This window comes from Vanessa atalanta, chromosome 23 (genome assembly GCF_905147765.1).
Source record: "Vanessa atalanta chromosome 23, ilVanAtal1.2, whole genome shotgun sequence".
In the NCBI taxonomy this organism is placed as follows: domain Eukaryota; kingdom Metazoa; phylum Arthropoda; class Insecta; order Lepidoptera; family Nymphalidae; genus Vanessa; species Vanessa atalanta.
In genome coordinates this window covers 8,135,090-8,155,222 of record NC_061893.1, presented here as the reverse complement: position 1 = coordinate 8,155,222, position 20,133 = coordinate 8,135,090, and the positions used below count along the sequence as shown (strand labels likewise).

Below are 20,133 nucleotides of genomic sequence, written 5' to 3'. Positions count from 1 at the left end.
TATATAAAGTTGCTTGCGCGATGTCGACGGAGAACACACGATGGAGATTAAATTGAACGGTACCGTCGAGTTTACCGGCTTAATTTAATTTTGAAGGCATAACAGTTATTGCTCTTTGTTACCCATAACCTAAAACAACACAATAATAAATAATCAGATAATCATAAAATATTATTACGACAACATATGAGAACAACCACAAAAATATTTACAAGTTAATTTTATTACGCTCAATGTATTTACATAAAAAAATATAAAGTGAACTAAAGAAAAACATTAACAAACATTCAACATTAATAGGGCGAGGAACTTTAGGAGGGAGAAAGGTATATTGAATCTTGTGAAAACTTTTCAATATTATTTATTTTTATTAAATAATAATAACACAAAGGCTATTCACGCAAGCGCCAGGAAAAAATATCCATAAATTTATATAACACAATGTTTACAAGACAGTCTTTCTACAGTTTTATTCATAATGGTACTCAACTTATGTTTAATGACTATTGGAAGATTATTAATCTAGCAACACTAATATCATTAGAACTAACAAAGTCTGAATCAAAATCTAAAAGCTTTTAATTTGTTACTTTCTGAAAACATTTTTTTAATGAATAGAACACATCAATCGTCAATATTTTTACACACAGACTACAGAGTCGTAACTTTTTTTTTAATCTGTCCGTTAACCCCTGTCATATGTTCTGGATGTAGTTGTCAAAGTCAAACAATTTACAATAATCATCACTGGCGTTAGAGTTGGATCAATTACACATAAACCTTATTAAATAAACATAATGGCAATGGATTCAATGAGAGAAAAAGCTTTTCAAGATTATCGGAAGAAGTTAATGGAACACAAAGAGGTCGAATCAAGATTAAAAGACAGTAAGTAAAAATGAAAAGTCGATTTTGCCGACTCATCACCTACACCTAATAACAATAAAGATACCATTTCATGTAGTATTTTTACATCTTAAATACACTATTTACTAATATTTAAAATTTTATAACTGTTTACGATTTGATTGTTTTTTTTTAGTGCGTGAACAATTAAAAGATTTAACGAAACAGTACGACAAGAGTGAGAATGACCTAAAAGCTTTACAAAGTGTCGGACAGATTGTTGGTGAAGTTCTCAAACAATTAACAGAAGAAAAATGTGAGTAATACTCTCAACTCCAAATCATAAAACAATATTCTCTTCTATAGAACTCGCTATATATAGCGAGTAACTAACGACATGAATAGAATAATAATTTTATAGATTAAACATAATATTAAATATTTCTATTTTTTGTTTATTTTTAAACCTTCAATATAAGTACATTTCTTGACATTGATTATTGATACATAAAAAGTATGTATGTATATCTAAATGTATATACTAATAGTGATAGTGGGAAGGTACTACTCCACTTGCAAACATGCTATAAATACCTTATTTCAATTTAGAACATGAGTTTAAATGCCCATAAATATCTTAAAAATACACATTTCTTTACTTTAAAATTGATTCATTGATATGTTATTATTATTATTTTATGTAATCTGTTATTTGATAAATGGATTATGTATGACATTTAATTTATTTATTATCACCTTTGTATGTCTAAACACAGTATTACCACACTTTTTAGTCCAATGGGATGATCAAGGAGAGAATTCTGGTGCAAGATTGACTATAAACAATGATTTCTAAACTATTTTTTAATAAGTTGTGTAGAAAATGAGATCAAGATGCTCCATAAAAGAAATACTCTTTACAATAACCTCTAGAATGTTTGCTTATGAACAATTTTATTTGAAACTATTTCAAATTAATATATATCTATATTAATATATTAATATATATTAATATATAAAATAATATATATCTAATTTTATTATCTTCCAGTCATTGTAAAGGCTACAAATGGACCACGTTATGTAGTGGGCTGCCGTCGTCAATTGGACAAGAATAAGCTAAAAGGTGGCACCAGAGTTGCTTTGGATATGACCACACTGACAATCATGAGGCATTTACCACGAGAGGTTAATATTAGAGTATAATTGTATTTAAATTTATTTAACAATACACATTTGAGAATATTAGTTGATGTATTTTGCATTAGAATAGTATTTCAGTACAATATTTGGTCCTTTTTTACAACAAAGGATAAGAACTATTAAAATTTCATGGGCTTATTTCTGCTTGGCGATGAAACAGTACATAGTGAGGTCACCTACAATTATTGCATTGAATTTTGATGCATGAGTATCAGTAACCAGCATTGGAACAGAACAGTGCTATAAATTCAAAACCCTCTCCTTGTTGGACGATACAATGAGACATTTAAAGCTGTTAATATTTCAGGATTTATTTGTGAAATTAATATCAAATGGTTTTAGGAGCCTACTTAATTAATGTATATTTTTTAAATCAATGTAATTATATAAATAGGTAACATCTCTGATTCAATGGTTGCAATTGATGTTTCAAGAAGTGGCTTGACATTTCTTATCATGCCATTGTAGTTAAAGTTACCACTTATCGTCAAATTACCCTTAATTAATTATTTATTTATTAAAATAAACATTTATTACAGTATTCATAATTTTCTGTATCTGTGTACTTTCAGGTTGATCCCCTTGTGTACAACATGAGCCACGAAGATCCGGGTGATGTCACATACTCTGCTATCGGTGGACTTCAGGAACAGATCAGACAATTGAGAGAAGTAAGTCACTTATTCCAAAAGAACTGATTACTCTAGTTGTTATTTGTTGCATAATATTTAGACTATCTCAAATTAAAGGAAGGTTGCACATGATAGGAAACAATTTAAAATTCCAGAAAAGGCCAATGAATAAAATGTGCACTGACGCTGCAGTCATCTTAAAGAAATATGACTTTTTAATTTTTCCTGATAAACGGTCTTTATTACTAGTATTGTTACTAGTTTTACTTCGTAATTTGATTGAGCTATACAATAAAAACGATTATGGAGGTATATCTTTATAAATATATAAATCTTCTGTAGGTATGTACGTATTTCGATGAAAATTTTTGTATCTGAGTGGATCCCCGAATGGTGTAGATTGGACCTGGTAGGATGTGCAGTAGTCTGGAAGAAAGTACAACTTGTTTCAACCGGATGAATTTGTCTATATTATTATGTTATTTACTTCATCAGTTAAATCCTAGTCTAAGTCTCATATGACTGTATGCTGCAGGTTGCAGAACTGATTTGTCAGTCTATGGTTAACTAATCAGCCTTAGATCCCACATTTGTAAGTTCTCAATGTTTCCAATCAGTCCTACTCCTGTGGTACTTACGGTCATAGCATGGGAACTGTTACTATCAAAAATTTTGTTGCGGATTGGTAAATGTCGCAGTCGATAAATCACTATTTTGGAGTATTATGCTACTGCATAGTTCCATAATACTGATTTATTTATTTGATTAAATTGAATTTAATAATAATCCTCAACAAGTATTCGATAGCAACAGTTGCTAGAAAGAGAAAGAGTCATATTTGTCATGTAATAGCACCACTGCTCTCTTTCGCTCCATGAATATACCATTGGACATCGCAAGAGAGTGTGGGGATAGATCATCTGTTTACATGCACATGTTAATGTAAAATATTTCTTGTAAAATTGACTCGTATCTCTAATGTCCGTTTGTAACCAAAATCTTTCAGAACATGATGTTTTCATTTACACTTTCAATTTCAGGTAATAGAGCTGCCTCTGATGAATCCAGAATTATTCGTCCGAGTTGGTATTACACCACCAAAGGGATGTTTGCTATATGGACCTCCCGGTACCGGTAAAACCTTACTGGCAAGAGCGGTTGCATCTCAGCTGGATGCTAATTTCTTAAAGGTATGCCCTATTTATCCATAGTAGAGTATCAGTCTGTTGATAACCCGCTGCGCCTGACTCATTTTGAGGAGGAAGTTTTGGAGTCTATTCCACTAGGTAGAGACATTTTAACCTGTAGTTAAAATGTCACATGCACAAGGGACATAACAACTTGTTCTGAAGATTTGTGGTGCAATATGATGTAAGGAATGGTTGATATTTCTTACAGCACCAATGTCGATCCAACAGGTGTAATTACCAAAAATGAAATCTGTCATTTTTGATAATTGGCATGACACATGCAGACTTACTAACAATGATTTCCTTTACCTGTGTTCAGCACTAGTGAAATCAACTCAATTTAATCACATGTTACATAAATATTAATTTATAGGTAGTTTCATCGGCCATTGTGGACAAGTACATCGGTGAGTCAGCTCGGCTCATCCGAGAGATGTTCAACTACGCCCGCGACCACCAGCCCTGTATCATATTCATGGACGAGATTGACGCTATCGGTCAGTAATAAATATTACTTTATAATATTCATACAAAGTTCATAGACAGACAAACGCACAAATGACACCAATATTTCCATATTCACAAGACAATGCTATAATATACAGCAAGAAGTATGAATGAAAATTACTTTTTATGTATCAAAATAATTAAACAAATTTGCTAAAAACACCATTGAATATGAAATTTGTTATTTTAATAAGTAATAATTGTTTTACTTAAAACATTATTTAGGTGGTGTTTAGACTAATGTCTGAATTCTCTAATCTAAACAATTCAAATTCCTTTATTCAATATAGAAGCATTAAACTTACTTATTGATTATCAAATTAAACACTACCACTGTTTCGGACAAGGAAATACCCCGATCTGAGTATCATCAGTGACTTGAAATTCGAAAAAAACACAGCATTTTTGTACCAATCACCCTTTGAACAACCTTTATAGGTAAAGCTAATTTCATACTTCTATATCAAATCCAGGTGGCAGACGTTTCTCTGAGGGCACAAGCGCTGACCGTGAGATCCAGCGTACACTAATGGAGCTTCTAAACCAGATGGACGGCTTCGACTCCCTCGGTCAGGTCAAGATCATCATGGCCACAAACCGCCCAGACACCCTCGATCCCGCCCTCCTACGTCCCGGAAGATTGGACAGGAAGATTGAGATTCCTCTGCCAAATGAACAGGCTCGGTGAGATATAAAAATATTTAATTGTTCTCCTGACTGTATCAATGCATCCATTAAACTGAGAATAGTAAACTACAAAGGATATATTATTGTAATCAAATTTCTCGACAGAAAAGCCCATAATGCTTGAAACATTATTTTTAACAATGTTTTCTGAGATTGTTTGAAACGTCATCCCACAAAATAATAACTAAATTGATAAATTTACAGAATGTTACGATTATTTCGTGTATTATACGTATGTTATTATATCGGTTTACACTGATATTGAACGAAAAATCCATCTAAATGTTAATATAATAATATTATAAGAAATATGTAAGACTTACAGTGGATTTCTGCTATAACGATTATGAAGGGGCCAGTGTGATTTCATAGGCAAACGTAAAAATATACAGACATGGTTTATATTCATTTATTGTAAAAAATATTCACTGATAACTTTTAACTTCCGGCCGCAACTTCTGCTGGGATTTCTAAGAATTTGAACAAAATTTCAACAAGTATTCCAACAAAACAACAGCCGCTACACCTGAAGTTTGCGTTATATCCAAACTCACCATAGCGATATTTTTGTACATACTAAAGTATGCTTTAAATTTATTTACGTATTTAATGAAGTTAGTCACTAATGACGTCGTATTAAATGAAATCCAGTGTAATATCAAATAAAATTACGAATACAAGATATAACACGCATACCGCATCACAAAACGCTTCGCTTGTTATTCGTTATTGAAATATTTGAATACAATTCCAGGCTGGAGATTCTGAAGATCCACGCGGCGCCCATCGCGAAGCACGGAGAGATGGACTACGAGGCCGTCGTGAAGCTCTCCGACACCTTCAACGGAGCCGACCTGCGCAACGTGTGCACGGAGGCCGGCCTCTTCGCCATTCGCGCCGAGAGGGAATACATTATACAGGTCATTTTTTTTATGCTTTTAGTAAGTAACCAGACCTCCTGATGGTAAGTGGTCATCTGTTCATAGACAATGGTGCTTTAAGAAATATTACATACATTTTAAACAGACATGGTATGTCCCTTGTGCCTGTAGCCACACTGACTCACTCACTTTTGAAACTAAAACACGTCAATAGTTAAGTATTCCTGTTTAGCGGTATACTATGTGATCAATACCTACCCAGATAGGCTGGCTCGAATCCCTACCAATAATTAAATTTCAAACCAACATCAACAAATACGAATAGATTTAGACTTTATGGTTATCTTATTAAAAATTTCTCACGTACGAAATAGTTTTGTAAATTTTTCGTTTTAATTGCAGGAGGACCTCATGAAGGCTGTACGAAAGGTGGCCGATAACAAAAAACTTGAAAGCAAATTGGATTACAAGCCGGTGTAATTGTTTAATTTCCGAAAAAACACATATATTGTCATTAATATTCATTTCTTAATAAATTTAGTTTAAATATCTTTGTTTTTATTTATTTTATTTGTTGAACATTAGATCTTTAATGTTGGGAAACATTTGTGTAGATCTGTTTCGCGAGTCTGTCTGCATTAACTAACTCGTCAATTAAACTTTTTAATTGTCAATTTAAGTAATATAAAAAAAAAACCAGTGTAATGACATATATTTATTTAATAAATATACACAAAATATTACACGTATAAAAAAATACTGAATATGTAGTAACAGTCTTGGTATTTTTTTATTTGCACTTAATATATTTTTTTAGTTTCTTATTTGAGCGGGAAATATTATGTCAATGTCATTGTCACGTAGTAATGTAAAAAGCTGTTTATAACTTTCTTTCATAATTTTGACAACAAATCCTAACTACTACTCAGATTTCTAAAATTATAAAAATTATGAGTTACATATACGTAAATATAGTAAAACACACGTATGAATAATATATCTAAATAATTTTATTTATTAAGTTTGACTGAAAAAATGTGTATGTAATAAGTGTCGTGCCTTCATTGTGACCCCAGAGACCTTTGAATCCAACTCTGTCTATCCTACGCGACATTGGCAAAATAGTTTGTAGTAAGTAGACACTACTAAAAGCAAATTATTAAGCAAAGTATTTAATTACATAAATGCTTCATAATCAAAGCAATAGCGTCTTTTGGCGCGTTAGTTATATTTGACTAGATATAATAAATTAAACATACAAAGATAACATTAATAAATATAATCAAAATATACTGAAATGTGTTCTACTTTGAAAAATGTTTATTGATTACACAAAAGAAACTTTAAAAATAGTTTCGAATGTGTCCAGTACATCGTACACCCCAATCCCAGTATACACAATGAAATATGTACCAAAGAATAGATTTTTTTATATCTTTATAGTATTTATTTACGCCGTCGGTTTTTCCGAACCGATATGACTTTATAACCCCTAAGAAAAGACCGTACACATTTCTTAGAGGCCGGCAGCGCACCTGCAAATCCACTGGAGTCCATGTTCACGGGCGGTGATAATCATTTTCAGCGGCTGGATAGTGATGCTTTTTTTTGCGTATGTTCGCGTTGTTCCTGGGTGTTTTACATTGAATCCGGTGTTAGTGGGTCAGCAGCGATCAGACTACAGTCCTTTTTTTGTCTATAAAACCGGGATCGGTAACTAGTATGATATATATACTGAAGCAACTTACTAAAATATCCAGCAACATTATTTTTAATAAGGCAACGTTATAACTTTTTATTTTTAATCTATTTAATAAAACTAGGCAAAGTACCATTTTTCCTGGCCTTTTCTACATTTTCATAATAGCAAGAAAAGTCTACATAACCTTTAATTCGTCTGTCCTTGTCATATGGTCTAATAGGATATATATCGGATGACGATTCGATTGATCGATTCGTATCGATATTCGAATCGTTCTTATCGAAATCATTCGATCCAGGCGAGTACGGTTCAGAATCCATTTCGTTCAAAAACGTATTTGATTTAGATTGAACGATCGGATTGAATCTGACAGATGCGTTTTGTTTCTGAACCGTATTTATTGCATCATTTTGGGGGATGGGGGGGAGGAAATTGAAATTACGTATCAATAAAGTAACATGGGTATTCGGTTTAGGCGTTAAGCTATTCTTTAAACAGTAAGATAAGAATTCTTCTTCAATTTCTTCTAGAACGGATTGACTGACTCTTTTGAAGTCTGATTGCTTCCGGAAATTCTCTACTATAATTTGGGACAATTGTTTATTCGTCTGTTCGCTGTTACCCCGAACTTCTTGTATGCGTTTGTAAACACCAGCACTGACTAGGACGAGGAATCTGGAATATTTTAAACACAACATTAAATCTAAAATATATACATAGGGGCATTTGTTTAAGGGGCAACTCAATACGTCAAAATAATTTATTTCATTGACTTACTACAATGACAGACGTGACTTCTAAATTACATAAATAATAATAGATTCATATCAACATTTACGATTTTTTTTGTAAGAAGTTCTTTTACGCGGCTAACAGAGTGAAATGGCAGAAATCGTCACGTAAGGGAAAGCGTTAAGTCTCCACGATCTTGCCCTCTCTATCCCTTTCTCTCTGTCTCTTTCTGCTCTATGCAATTTTAAATAACATTATTTAAACTCATCTTTTATCAATATTTAAATTCACAGGGAATGTTTAATAACAATATTATTTCTTACGAGTATTTAAAACGGGATATTTAACATGTTTTTATTTTTATTTGGTGAAGCTCGATATTTCGACACTATCTACGAATGTCTTGTTCACAAGATACGACACACATTCGTAAATAATGTCGAAATATCGAGCTCCAACGAATAAAAATAAAAAAAAACGTGGTAAATATCCCATTTTAAATACTTGTAGTAATAAAAATAACCATGTTCATTTAAAATCTAATATTATTTCATGTCATTGAATTATTCCGATACATTGTTAATTTATTTCATTGTGTCTATTATTAAATAAATATATAGTAATAATTTTATAATATGATAGTAATAATAAATATGATAGTACTAAAGCAACTTAGTTCCAACCGAGAGTCTGACAGCACCTCTCTTTATGTGTTTGATTTTAAGTTACCTGCAAGATTCGTCTAAAGCAATGGGTCCATGTATCTCAGGAGCTGCTACCACTGGTTCCGAAGAAGCAGCGCTTATAGTTGGGAAGGCTTTGTACAGCCCTTTCACTAGGTAGTTACCTAGGCATCTTGTTCCAGTCTGATTGCCTAGGTATTGTGCTGGAAATTATAAAAAATATTAAATATTTGATCTTATTTTATTATTATACATTGTTTGTTGTTAGTATAAGATCTCTTAATTTGTGATATATATGGTAATAGTTGAGGACTTAACAATTATAATGATGGCTTTACAAAGGTTTTTATCGTGGCCGTTTGCATTTAGTTTATAGGGATAATGCTTTATAGAGAAGATAACTATATATCTATCGAGGAATTAGACCTTATAAAGTTTGGTTTTGACTTAGAATTTTAATGCAGATTAATTTGTCCAAATGCTGGAAACGAAAATACATTTCAACCACCTCTTTTCAAGTAAAGGTAAAACAGCAAACCTATGAACTTTAAATAAAATTATCACCAATATTGGTTTATCATTGTTCTTTGGATCTAGGGATATTTATGTTTGAAATTTAGATTAGATTAAAAAATATATTGTCATAGTATTTGGCAGAAGGTTTTGTTTTTGTTTATGTCAAGCTAGTAATGTTATGTTATTTGAATATCATTTAAATATTTTTGGACATTTTAAGTCACTTAAACCAACTCACCATTTCTAAGTTTATTCACATCTAAACCCAGCTGTGAAAGCCTCAATAATTCATCCTCATTGTTCAAACTGTGATCAACGGTCAGCTGTACAACTCTCAACACTGAGTTATCGTCGGTCCTGCATAACAACGCTCGGGTCTCACCAACATTAGCAACATACAACTTATTGTTGTGTACGAGGGCTATAACAACAGTGGCCCCTCCGGAGAGGTGTTGGTCAATTTCTTTTAAACGAAAAAGTATGTTATCAGACATCTGAAATGCAAAATGTGTATTTAAATCTTCATAATACAGTGGACTGTAGCATATTATTTGATTTATTTATTATGACAATTAACTTATAAAACTTTATTAGCCAACATTGATGAACCTTGCGCAAACATTATTTAAGTTAACGAAAAGGTAAATAAACTTAAAATAATACCCCATATAAACTTCCACTCCCTTTTCACACCCTTAAGAGATGATTTTCGTAATAAAAACCTATGTAAATGATAATATACGTTGTATTAAGAAAAAAACAGTAATGTATATAAATTAGAATTCATAACGTATAATAAATTAGTAACTCCAAATGGTTATCCTGGTTTTAAGATGTTACATACAAACTGATAATTAATATTCCTATGTATAATTCAATCTTTATATTTTCATTACGACATTTTACAAATTCTAACAATGTATTTAAACTCACATTCGACAATTTTGCTTAATTTAATTTATTTTTAACATTTTGACATTAATTTTATACCATATTATTTTATCAATTAGCTTTTTACAATGTTGACTTATATTCCAATTTCCAAGTAATCTAAGAACACCTGTAAAATAGTAGGCAATTACCCATTTACTTATTATGACTTTTGATTTACTGTGTATTTTTGTTGTACTACTTGTTGGTGTTGTCAAATAAATAAATAAATAAAAAAAAAAAAAATGTACCTCCTGAGACTCATACTATATACAAAATTTCATCTAAATTGATTCAGTGATTTAAGCGTTGGAGGTAACAGACAAAGTTAATTTTGCATTTATAATATGAGAAGGGATAACATACGATCTAACCTAAATTAAGTATAAGTAAGAGAACATTAATGAAAAAAAGAGCCTAGTTTTGTATATGTTAATTTCCAGGCAGGATATATGTAAATTTAATTTTACTTAACCAACATATTCTGTAATTAAAATGGTGGAATACTGAGTTTCATGCTGATTCTTCTTAGTAGAATCTATTGTGACTTGGATACTTAAAAGTTGCGTCATTCAAACATACTTTTAATGGCCTACTTGAATAAAGAATATGAAAAAATCTGACCAAGCCCTAAAACGTGAGCAAAGCCATAGGCAACAACTAGTAATAAATAAATCACCTGTGTTGATTGCGTGTGCCCTTTTAATATCTGAAGCCTGTATTGTAAGCTCGTTCGTTCAGCGATCATGCCATCATAGTTCTCTATGTACGCGTTCTCCACGGACACAAAAGCATTCCTATTACAAATATTTGGAGTATTAATAACATACATTTGTTTTGAGTAATATTAATTATATTAAAATTCAAATTAGGCTAGTAGAGTGAACATGTGAAGTTTTAAACTGCTGTTCATTGATTAAAATCTCAGAAAATTACTAAGTATTCATGTTTATAATTGAACTTTATCTCGGTGGTGCAACAATACATTGTAGAGTAGACCTGTATGTGTCAGATGACCTCTACCTCTCTTTTGTTGACTCTCATTGGTCTAGTAGCTTGTTTATACAACAGTACTAATACAGGCTACACATGGTGCTACAACATAATCAATAAAGTGCAGACTTCCAAATTCTGCCATTGTTGGAGTATAATTAATTTTATTAATATAACATGAAAATAACCTTAATTTTTCTCTAATTTCTTCATCAGTATTGCTACTCGACGGTGGAGCAAATAAAATCTCAGCAGCCATTCGCTGCATGATAAACCTCGCTGCATCCAATCCATTGTGTGGCTCAAACACTCCATATAGGCATCTGGAAATGTTTTAAGTAATTTATATCATTTCACAGATTTAAATAACCATTACTCATTATATATTCAAAACACAAAATGTGAAGAGGTAATGTTATCGTAGCGAACTCTTTTAATTTATACTAGAACGATTTTATAGTAAATTACTTTAATCATTAACAAAAGTACGAATTTATAGACATCTAAATTTCTATCAAAAAACTTACGAATTATCTTCTGTGTGACAATAAAAACAAAAATAGTCGTCATTTGAACTCGGATTTCCATCTAATGGGGAGAAATAGGACGCTACGCAAGTATTCCGACATTTCGGTAAATCATCCGTCCAAGGTCTCGCAATCATTTTTGTCGCCTAATACTTCTGTTTACATTAAAAAATAAATTTATCACGTTATATGTAAAAAAGTTTCTTGATTAATGTTTTTGGTAATATTGTAATTAATGTTTTCAGTTTTGTTATTGACAAATAACAATTGTCAAAACATAAATTATATAAAAATTTGTGCTTTTTTTAAAATGTATTCAACAGCCCTGGATTCTGAAAAGTAGGAAAAAAAAATATTTCAAAGGTTGCCACTTTTTTAAAATATTTTTAATGGAATATGATAAATATTAATACAAATTAAATAAATAGATAAAAAACTTAAAATAAAAAATACATTTTATGTTTACTGTCTACAATATTTATTACTTATGAAAATTAAATGATCACATAGTATTTTTCATAATGAGTTATATTATTTTTTCAAGATAAAAACATAGTTGTTATAAAAAATGCTTTCAGAGAATTATTTTGTATTTTGTTAAAATAATATCTCAAATTTATTATTTTGAACAAAGTTGATTTAATGACTTTTTATACGAACTGTATATAACATTGCTATATTTTTAATAAATTATCTAAGCAAGGAATATAATATGTAGACGAGCTATAAAAAATATTTATTACATAAAATACTTATACATATTCCTCGCATAAAACTATATTCTCGAATTTTAATAACCGCAAAACGGAAACCAACACACCGCACAAAAGGCGTTTGATAAAATTAACATTATTTAGTAGATAATTATTACTTTTTTTTATTGTATTTGGAACGTATTTGTAAAATTTTTTATTAATTCTCTTTTTAATTTTTGTTTTCTAACTTAAATAGTAAAATGCATCTGATAATTAAGCAAAGGCGAGTTTATTTGCATTTTATCAAATCTAATAATACTCATACCTACGTTGATAGAACGTTAAAAATATCCTTATCATTTAAGAACGTTATCAGATGTGCCTTCAACCTTTTTACTAAAATAACCTAAGACTAAAATTGCCGGTACAAAACACGCTACGCATGCTGCATTTATATTATAACCTGCAATTGCCACTCTCGTTGAAGGTGCAAATAATGTTATACTTACTTATTAAGATGTTAAATTATTTATCGAAATGTTAAGATTAATTAAAATATTTTTTTAGTTTTTGTGTCAAGGGGTTGTTGATCTTTAATTATAGCTAGGTATATATTTATAAATCTATACTATTTCAGCATTTGAAATATAAGGCATTTTCGTCTTAACTTGAATGATTATTTAAAGGCAACTACATAAACTGGAATCATTCTTTAATAATTTTGAAAAAATATATTTAAAAATAGCTCATCATTAAAAATATATATTTAATAGATTAGTCTTCAGTGAAGACATTAACAGTCATCATGGTCCAATGAGTAGAACCTGTGAATTAACCCAAAGATTACATGTTCAAACCTGGACAATAACTACTTGCTGAAGAATGAGTGCTTCATTCTCTAATATTGTTGTAATTCATATATATTCATAATTATGCATAGTAAGGAATGTTCCTTACAGTCGTAGTCACCTGCATGTGTTATATGAAATGCCATGTGCATCTACCAACTTACACTGTAACAGCATGGCAGAATATACTCCAAGCTAAAAGGAGAGGACTTTGCCCAGCGATAAGACACAATGACCAATTGAACTTTTAAGATTGTAATAGATTAAAAATTATGATGGATTATGAATCATTGAACTTAATATTAAAAAATAAAACAATTATTTTCTTTGATCAAAGTTTATGTCATGTTCTTACACAACTGTGAACCCGATCTTTTACATTTTTAATTTTAATGGTTTTTTTTTATACAATGTTAGCTCTATTATCCTAAAGAGCTGTCTGTGACTAAGTTCACTTTGTTTAAAACTAAGTTTGAAATGAGAAAGCATATACTTTATACCAGTTTGAATTAACAACTTTAGAAAAATCCTTCTTTATAAAATATTAATAAGTGTACTAGACACCTTTCTTCACTATACATATAATTATATTTTTATTTCCTGTGCTGTGAAAAGAAAAATTATATGTAATAATTCTTTAATACTATGCAGTATCTATGTTGCCAATATCTTAATAGGTACTTTGAACTATTTCTATTTAAGGGAAGTCCATTATTTTCATTTTACAATATAAATGTTAGTGCATGGCATAAAAAGCATTTATCGAGTTGGCTGTACAGAGAATTTCCAAAGTCATGAGCTAAAAAAAATAGTGTCCCTACCGCTAGGCACCATCACCAATAACTGAACATTTCAAAATTGGAACGCAACTATTTAGGAACACAACATAAAATACAAAACCAATATTTCTTTGAGACACACCTCAATGCCTTTGGAAACCCACTTAAGTTCACTTCATCAGGTGAGCAAAATTAAAAACTAGATCTTTTTCATGGGGTCTATTTAATCAACTTTTTTGTCCGAGGCTTTGGTTTCTGTTTCTGGTTTCTTTTCCTTTTCTTTTTCCTTTTCCTTATCCTCAGTGACTACCTCCTTAGCTTCCTGCTTTGACGCTTCATCAAAATTACCAACGAGGTTAGGTACTTCGTCGTCCTCGTCGAGAGGTTTCGGCGGCGCCACACTCGACGCGATTTTCTTTAACTGATTTAACCCTTCAGGTCCCAGTTGACTCAGAATACCGGGGAGCATCTCAGCTATTTGCTTATTCTCTCCATGACCGGTAATAGCGAAAGTGTTCGCTGCAAGCGATGCCTGAGCTTTCGGGTTGTTAAAATGTATTACTGTGCCGTCATCTTTTATCATATTCACTTCCTCAATGCCGGGGATAGTGTTTACTGATAATTTCTTAAGAGATGATTGCAGTTTCTTGTCATCTGTGGCGGCGGTCGCATGGACGACCTTCTTCTTACGCCTCGGAGTTCCCTTGCCGCCTATGCGGACTTGTGACTGCAATTTTTTGAGTTTCTCGGTGTTCATTCTGCTATTTTAACACGCGACACCTGTCGATAAAAACACGGAGCACTTTTTAGTATTGTTTATGTGTTGATTTCAGACGCGATCACACTTGTATTCCATGTAACTTGATCGTACGCACGTGTTTTGAACACCGGTTAGTTACAAAGGGAAAATGGTGGATTTGAGACAAGTTATTTCTGATTTTTGACGTCGTGAAATTGGCAGCACTGCGGAAAATTCGTTCCTTTTCGACAATTGCAACACTCGACTTAAAAAAATTATGAAATTAATATAAATGAAATTATAACGGATCACAATACCCTGTGAAAATATAAATTAATCCCATTTATTTTATACAATAATTAAAAAGATGTATATAATATATATTGTAGATATATGTATTGATATATTTTTTGGAATTGAATGTGCTATGTTATAAAAGAAAAAACTTTTTTATTGTTTTAGGCATATGTATATAATTAAATTAAAATATTTTTTTTATGTAAGTAATTTAAAAGTTGAAATGATTTTATTACTATTAAAAAAGATTTTAAGCCCAATTTAACACATGTCATCATAACTTAGTATTTGAGTTTGTTACGAGATGGCGTTAGTTCCGGACTCCGCATTAATATAACTGCTTTTCATAATAGATGTCGCACTAAGTATGAAATTATAACATGTTCCAATTTCTTTTTTCATCGTTATTATTGTAATGATTTAAAAATTTATAAAAACCGAAACTATTTAAACTAACATTTTTATTTATAAAACAATTGTTTTCTCTCTAATAATATATATTATATTTCGTTAATATAAGGTTCGGTAGCAGCTGCCTGTCAGCTACTCGTAGGCTCTGTATTTTCCATCGGTTAAATTTAAGTGTAACATGGACGATGAGATCTACTCCCTGTACAATCTATGCCATGAATAAAAAAAAAAAAACAAAATATAAAACTTTAAATTAACATTGTTATATTTATTACTATAAGTATTTGAAACGGGATAATTAGATATGTTTTTTATATTTTCACATTCTTGTGAACAAGATATTCGTAGATAATTCCGAAATATCGAGCTCTACCAAATAAAAATAGAAAACATGGTACCTAAATATAAAAGTCGATATAGACTTTGGTTTTTAGTAATTGAACAAATAATGTAAACAATTTATTTTTACTTACAAATTCGTTTAATGGTAATATATTATACTAAGGTGCATAATTCCTTTCTTAAGTTAATTTAATTTTCGCTTTAACTACACACACACATATTCAAGTTCTTACATAATTCTTACCTGATGTTTATGTTCTTTGGCAGTTAAGTTATGTACCTATGCCACATTTCTTAAAAGAAAATATAATAATGTTGTTCTAAAAACTGTTTGTGAAATTGTAATTAGGTAAAGACCAGGGATGACAGGATATTTTCCAGCAATATTAAACCTTTTGAGCAAAAAGGAGATTTTACGCGTCGATACGGGACAATCATAAAAAATCGTCAGGTTTTTATTACTTATTATTTCATTTATGTAATGACAGCTATATATATTACTTAAATAAAAATATAACGGTTTTACTTGCTTATGGATAGCTTATTTATATAAAAGATGTATTTTAAAGTTTTATTTCACAATGTACCGCATGTGTAACTACCAAAAAATAGGACAGGGACTATTTCGCGCGTGACATTTCATTTTGGGCTTAGAGCTGGAATAGTCCCCCGTCTCGACAAAATCGGGATGTGTTGTAATTCAGGCAAAGACAAAAAACAAATTTAAATGAGCAAAAATAAAAAAATATATATTTCCCTAATTTAGCATGGTGGGAGGGTACATAATATGATACTTAAACTACTAATCATATAATACTTTTACTCTACTTGGTAGTAGGGCTTTGTGCTAGCCCGTCTGAGTACTGGGTTGGTACCACCCACTCATCAGATACTCTACCGCCAAGCAAGAGTTCTAAGGGATCTTAGTTCTTAAAATTGGTGGCGCATAGGCGATGTACGAAATGTTTGATATTTTTTATGAGTGTTGGTGACCACTTAACATCAGGTGGGCCATTTTCTCACCCTACCTTTATCGTAAAAAAAAAAAAAAAACTTTAATCGATACATTATCGATAACTTTAATACTGCTTACTTATTATATTTCCTATACCTCATAAAACTTTAATAGGCACAACAAGCGCCAGAGTGCAAGCAGTGCTCTGGCGATCTTCCCTTCTGAAAAATATTTTTAAGGAACCTTCTGGGGCGTCTTCTCCACTGTCCTTTTCTGATTCGGTAGCTGTATTCGATAGTAAAAACTACACGCTAAATAAGTATTTAATTAAGCATAGAATTACATGAAAGAAAGCAAAACAATATCATTTTATAATCACACTCAATTATTAGCTATTGATTTTAATCAATGAATTTCGAAAACTCATTGTAAAGCAGTTTGATTAAATACGACACAAGTCAATGACACCAGTTCATAAAAGTATTTCAAATGTACTAAAGCATAACAAAAATATGAGTTACAAACGCAAAATGAATTATTCACAAATCACAGTGGTTACCGAGAAAGCTCTTAGCAAAAATAATAAACACCTCTCATCATAAAATCAACTTAACCGATAAATGTTTATCCAGTATTACTAAATGCACTCCAATATGGCGGGATATAAAGCTGTCAACGCGATCGCTTCGCGCCATCACGTAGATTATGACAACTATTAATATTTGAAGATGTCGATAGTCGAGCGATAGAGGTTACGCTAAAATGTTTCCGAACGGTTCGCGTGCACTTATCGTAAGCGGTGACAGATGAGATCGTTCTGAACGAAAGCGAGTAACTAAAATAATAATTAATAGATTGAATTTTTTTAATAGGAAAACTTTGGTTTGATCGAAATCGATAGTTGGACTAGATTTTGGAGTAAAATTTGAAGGACAAGTCACAGTTAGGCCCGTTTTCATTTCATTTATGACATAGAAAGGGAAAGAGAGTTATACAATTAATAAATTCTATTACATGTACAGTGCTGCGAAGTATTTATTATAATTCCGTACATAAACAGGATTTGTATTAATACAGTAGCTAAGTTACTCTTTGTTTTGCGTTCATTAAAGACAAACAAATATATTCAACAGAATAGAAATTCATTTCAGAAGTTAATGAGATATATTTTAAAGAAATATATAATTACTTATTAAAATTAATATTTTTATTTAGAATTTACATCATAAAATAAAGATAAGGCCTAAAAATTTCCTATTGCTGGTAAGCTCCAAGGAACTTTTTCAGGAGAAGGTTTGGAATTTATTCCACCTTGCTGTTCCAATGCAGGTCGGTCGACACAGTTCGGTTTCTTCAAAACTTTTTCCTTCACTGCCGAGTAAGATATGGACATTATAAATACAAATTAATCTCTTGAAAATTCAGTGGTGTTCACCTGGCTTGGAACCCGCAGGTTTAGCGTGTTTTAACCACTGCGCTGTTGGAATTATTGTTATTTACATATACATATGTATATAATTCTAATTTAATTTAAACACTTTTCAACTCAAGTGTCTTTGAGTGACTAATAAACTAATGCATTTATATTTAGGATGCGTTTATTGGTTTTTTATAATCATATATCAGTTCTGATACGTTGATTTGTTCAGTAAACGGGTAAGAGTGGTTATTTTCATGTACTGAGGAGTACGGATTGAGTATAAACATCTTAACATTAAGAGCATTGAATAAATCATTTTGAATAATAGCTGGGATGAGGAAATGATATTTTTATATTTGGAATATAAATTTACTTAAAGAATTTTAATAAAATGATTTTTTAATTTCAGAAGGTAAATATAAGTATTTTTTTTATTTAATTTTTAAGGGTTCACGATTTAAATGTCTTTTTTTTTCGTAGCTTTTATTTGTGCCGATACGACACAGATTATTTTGCCAATATCAAGTGTGAAATCTATATGTCATTTCTGTGTAACATTTTGACGTGAAGTGTCACTTTCATTACTTGTAAATGTTTTCATTGTAAAAAATAAATAATGTGATAAATAGCTTGTATTTTTATTTATCTCTCTTAAGGTATTGTTGATTTTTCGTTATTTTATTTATAGTTTATACATAGTTATATTTGTCGTCTCTGTAGTTATGAAATGATATTGATTCATATATTGCAATTAAAAGTCTTATTTATGTGTTTAGAAATGAACAGACAAGGCTCTGTTACATTATAAGACTGAATAAATGATTTCATTTTATACATAGTTGTAAACGATAAATTTACCATCTTAAGTAACAAAAGTGCTAGTTATAAGGAACAAAATTAAACCGTTAATTTAAATAATGACGAAAATAAGTTGAGGAGAAATGTTTTTTTTTTTTGTAATGAAATAATTAATTGTATCAAAAACGACACGTGAAAAATAGAATAGATTTCTTGCATCTAAGTTAAATCTCATATTGTAAATAGAACAAAAAATATATTTGACAACATTCGATGCTTTTTACACGTTTCCCGCGCAATTAATCAGCGCCATCTTGTTTGTTCTCTGTCGTTAAAACAATTACAGTACATCGTTATCATACTGTCAAGTTAAAAAAAAAAACTTCCCGGAATTAGATTTCACCTAAAACGAGACGTTCTTAATAGGATGCTGATGTGAGCTTTATCTGTTTCGTGACAAATTAATGAGGAATGTTTTTTTGCTTTAATTTTAAAATGAAGATATATAAAGACAGATGTCACATGTGACGCAGAGTTTTCGTTTAGAGGATAGTAAAATATTTTTTAAATTATCAACATGGAATAAAAACTATACGAATAATTTATAACGAACTTAAAAACGACTAACAATTCATGCAAATAACGCAAAATAAAAGGTATTGTGATTTATCTGTTATTTAAAAAAACTTTTTTTTACAAATTATTTTATTATGATTTAACTTAAAAAAAATTACCAGTGCATTTTTTTTTAATCAATAAATAATAAGTCTAAATAACACTTAAAATAAATCTCGTTCCGATAAACTGATTCATCATCGGC

General features: G+C 30.7%; 3 protein-coding genes across 3 annotated transcripts; 1 reads left to right on the top strand and 2 right to left on the bottom strand.

Annotated features, from left to right (window-relative positions):
• The first annotated feature begins 726 nt into the window (after window positions 1–726).
• On the top strand, window positions 727–6,495 carry LOC125073079 (26S proteasome regulatory subunit 10B). Its single transcript, XM_047683768.1, has 9 exons — window positions 727–888; window positions 1,043–1,162; window positions 1,898–2,034; window positions 2,622–2,720; window positions 3,722–3,871; window positions 4,245–4,368; window positions 4,852–5,062; window positions 5,820–5,985; window positions 6,349–6,495. The coding sequence occupies exons 1-9, from the start codon at window positions 798–800 to the stop codon at window positions 6,424–6,426; spliced, it is 1,176 nt and encodes a 391-aa protein (XP_047539724.1). The 5' UTR covers window positions 727–797; the 3' UTR covers window positions 6,427–6,495.
• Window positions 6,496–6,876: 381 nt separating this feature from the next.
• On the bottom strand, window positions 6,877–12,274 carry LOC125073078 (TGF-beta-activated kinase 1 and MAP3K7-binding protein 1-like). The gene is made up of 6 exons (XM_047683767.1): window positions 12,030–12,274; window positions 11,691–11,825; window positions 11,189–11,306; window positions 9,818–10,073; window positions 9,110–9,266; window positions 6,877–8,323 (listed from the first exon to the last, which is right to left on the bottom strand). The coding sequence occupies exons 1-6, from the start codon at window positions 12,164–12,166 to the stop codon at window positions 7,753–7,755; spliced, it is 1,374 nt and encodes a 457-aa protein (XP_047539723.1). The 5' UTR covers window positions 12,167–12,274; the 3' UTR covers window positions 6,877–7,752.
• Window positions 12,275–14,008: 1,734 nt separating this feature from the next.
• LOC125073167 (transcription factor BTF3 homolog 4-like) lies at window positions 14,009–15,274 on the bottom strand. Its single transcript, XM_047683886.1, has 2 exons — window positions 15,227–15,274; window positions 14,009–15,131 (listed from the first exon to the last, which is right to left on the bottom strand). Exon 2 carries the CDS (start codon window positions 15,106–15,108, stop codon window positions 14,575–14,577), a length of 534 nt encoding a protein of 177 aa, XP_047539842.1. The 5' UTR covers window positions 15,109–15,131; window positions 15,227–15,274; the 3' UTR covers window positions 14,009–14,574.
• Between the last annotated feature and the right edge of the window lie 4,859 nt (window positions 15,275–20,133).

Excerpts from the sequence above, each read along its gene's own strand:
- LOC125073079 (XM_047683768.1), top strand. The coding sequence starts at position 798 with ATGGCAATGGATTCAATGAGAGAAAAAGCTTTTCAAGATTATCGGAAG. Across the intron at positions 889-1,042 it reads CGAATCAAGATTAAAAGACA|TGCGTGAACAATTAAAAGAT; the intron begins GTAAGTAAAAAT and ends GTTTTTTTTTAG. Across the intron at positions 5,986-6,348 it reads AGAGGGAATACATTATACAG|GAGGACCTCATGAAGGCTGT; the intron begins GTCATTTTTTTT and ends TTTTAATTGCAG.
- LOC125073078 (XM_047683767.1), bottom strand. The coding sequence starts at position 12,166 with ATGATTGCGAGACCTTGGACGGATGATTTACCGAAATGTCGGAATACT. Across the intron at positions 9,267-9,817 it reads TGTGAATAAACTTAGAAATG|CACAATACCTAGGCAATCAG; the intron begins GTGAGTTGGTTT and ends TATAATTTCCAG. Across the intron at positions 8,324-9,109 it reads GCTTTAGACGAATCTTGCAG|ATTCCTCGTCCTAGTCAGTG; the intron begins GTAACTTAAAAT and ends AAAATATTCCAG.
- LOC125073167 (XM_047683886.1), bottom strand. The coding sequence starts at position 15,108 with ATGAACACCGAGAAACTCAAAAAATTGCAGTCACAAGTCCGCATAGGC.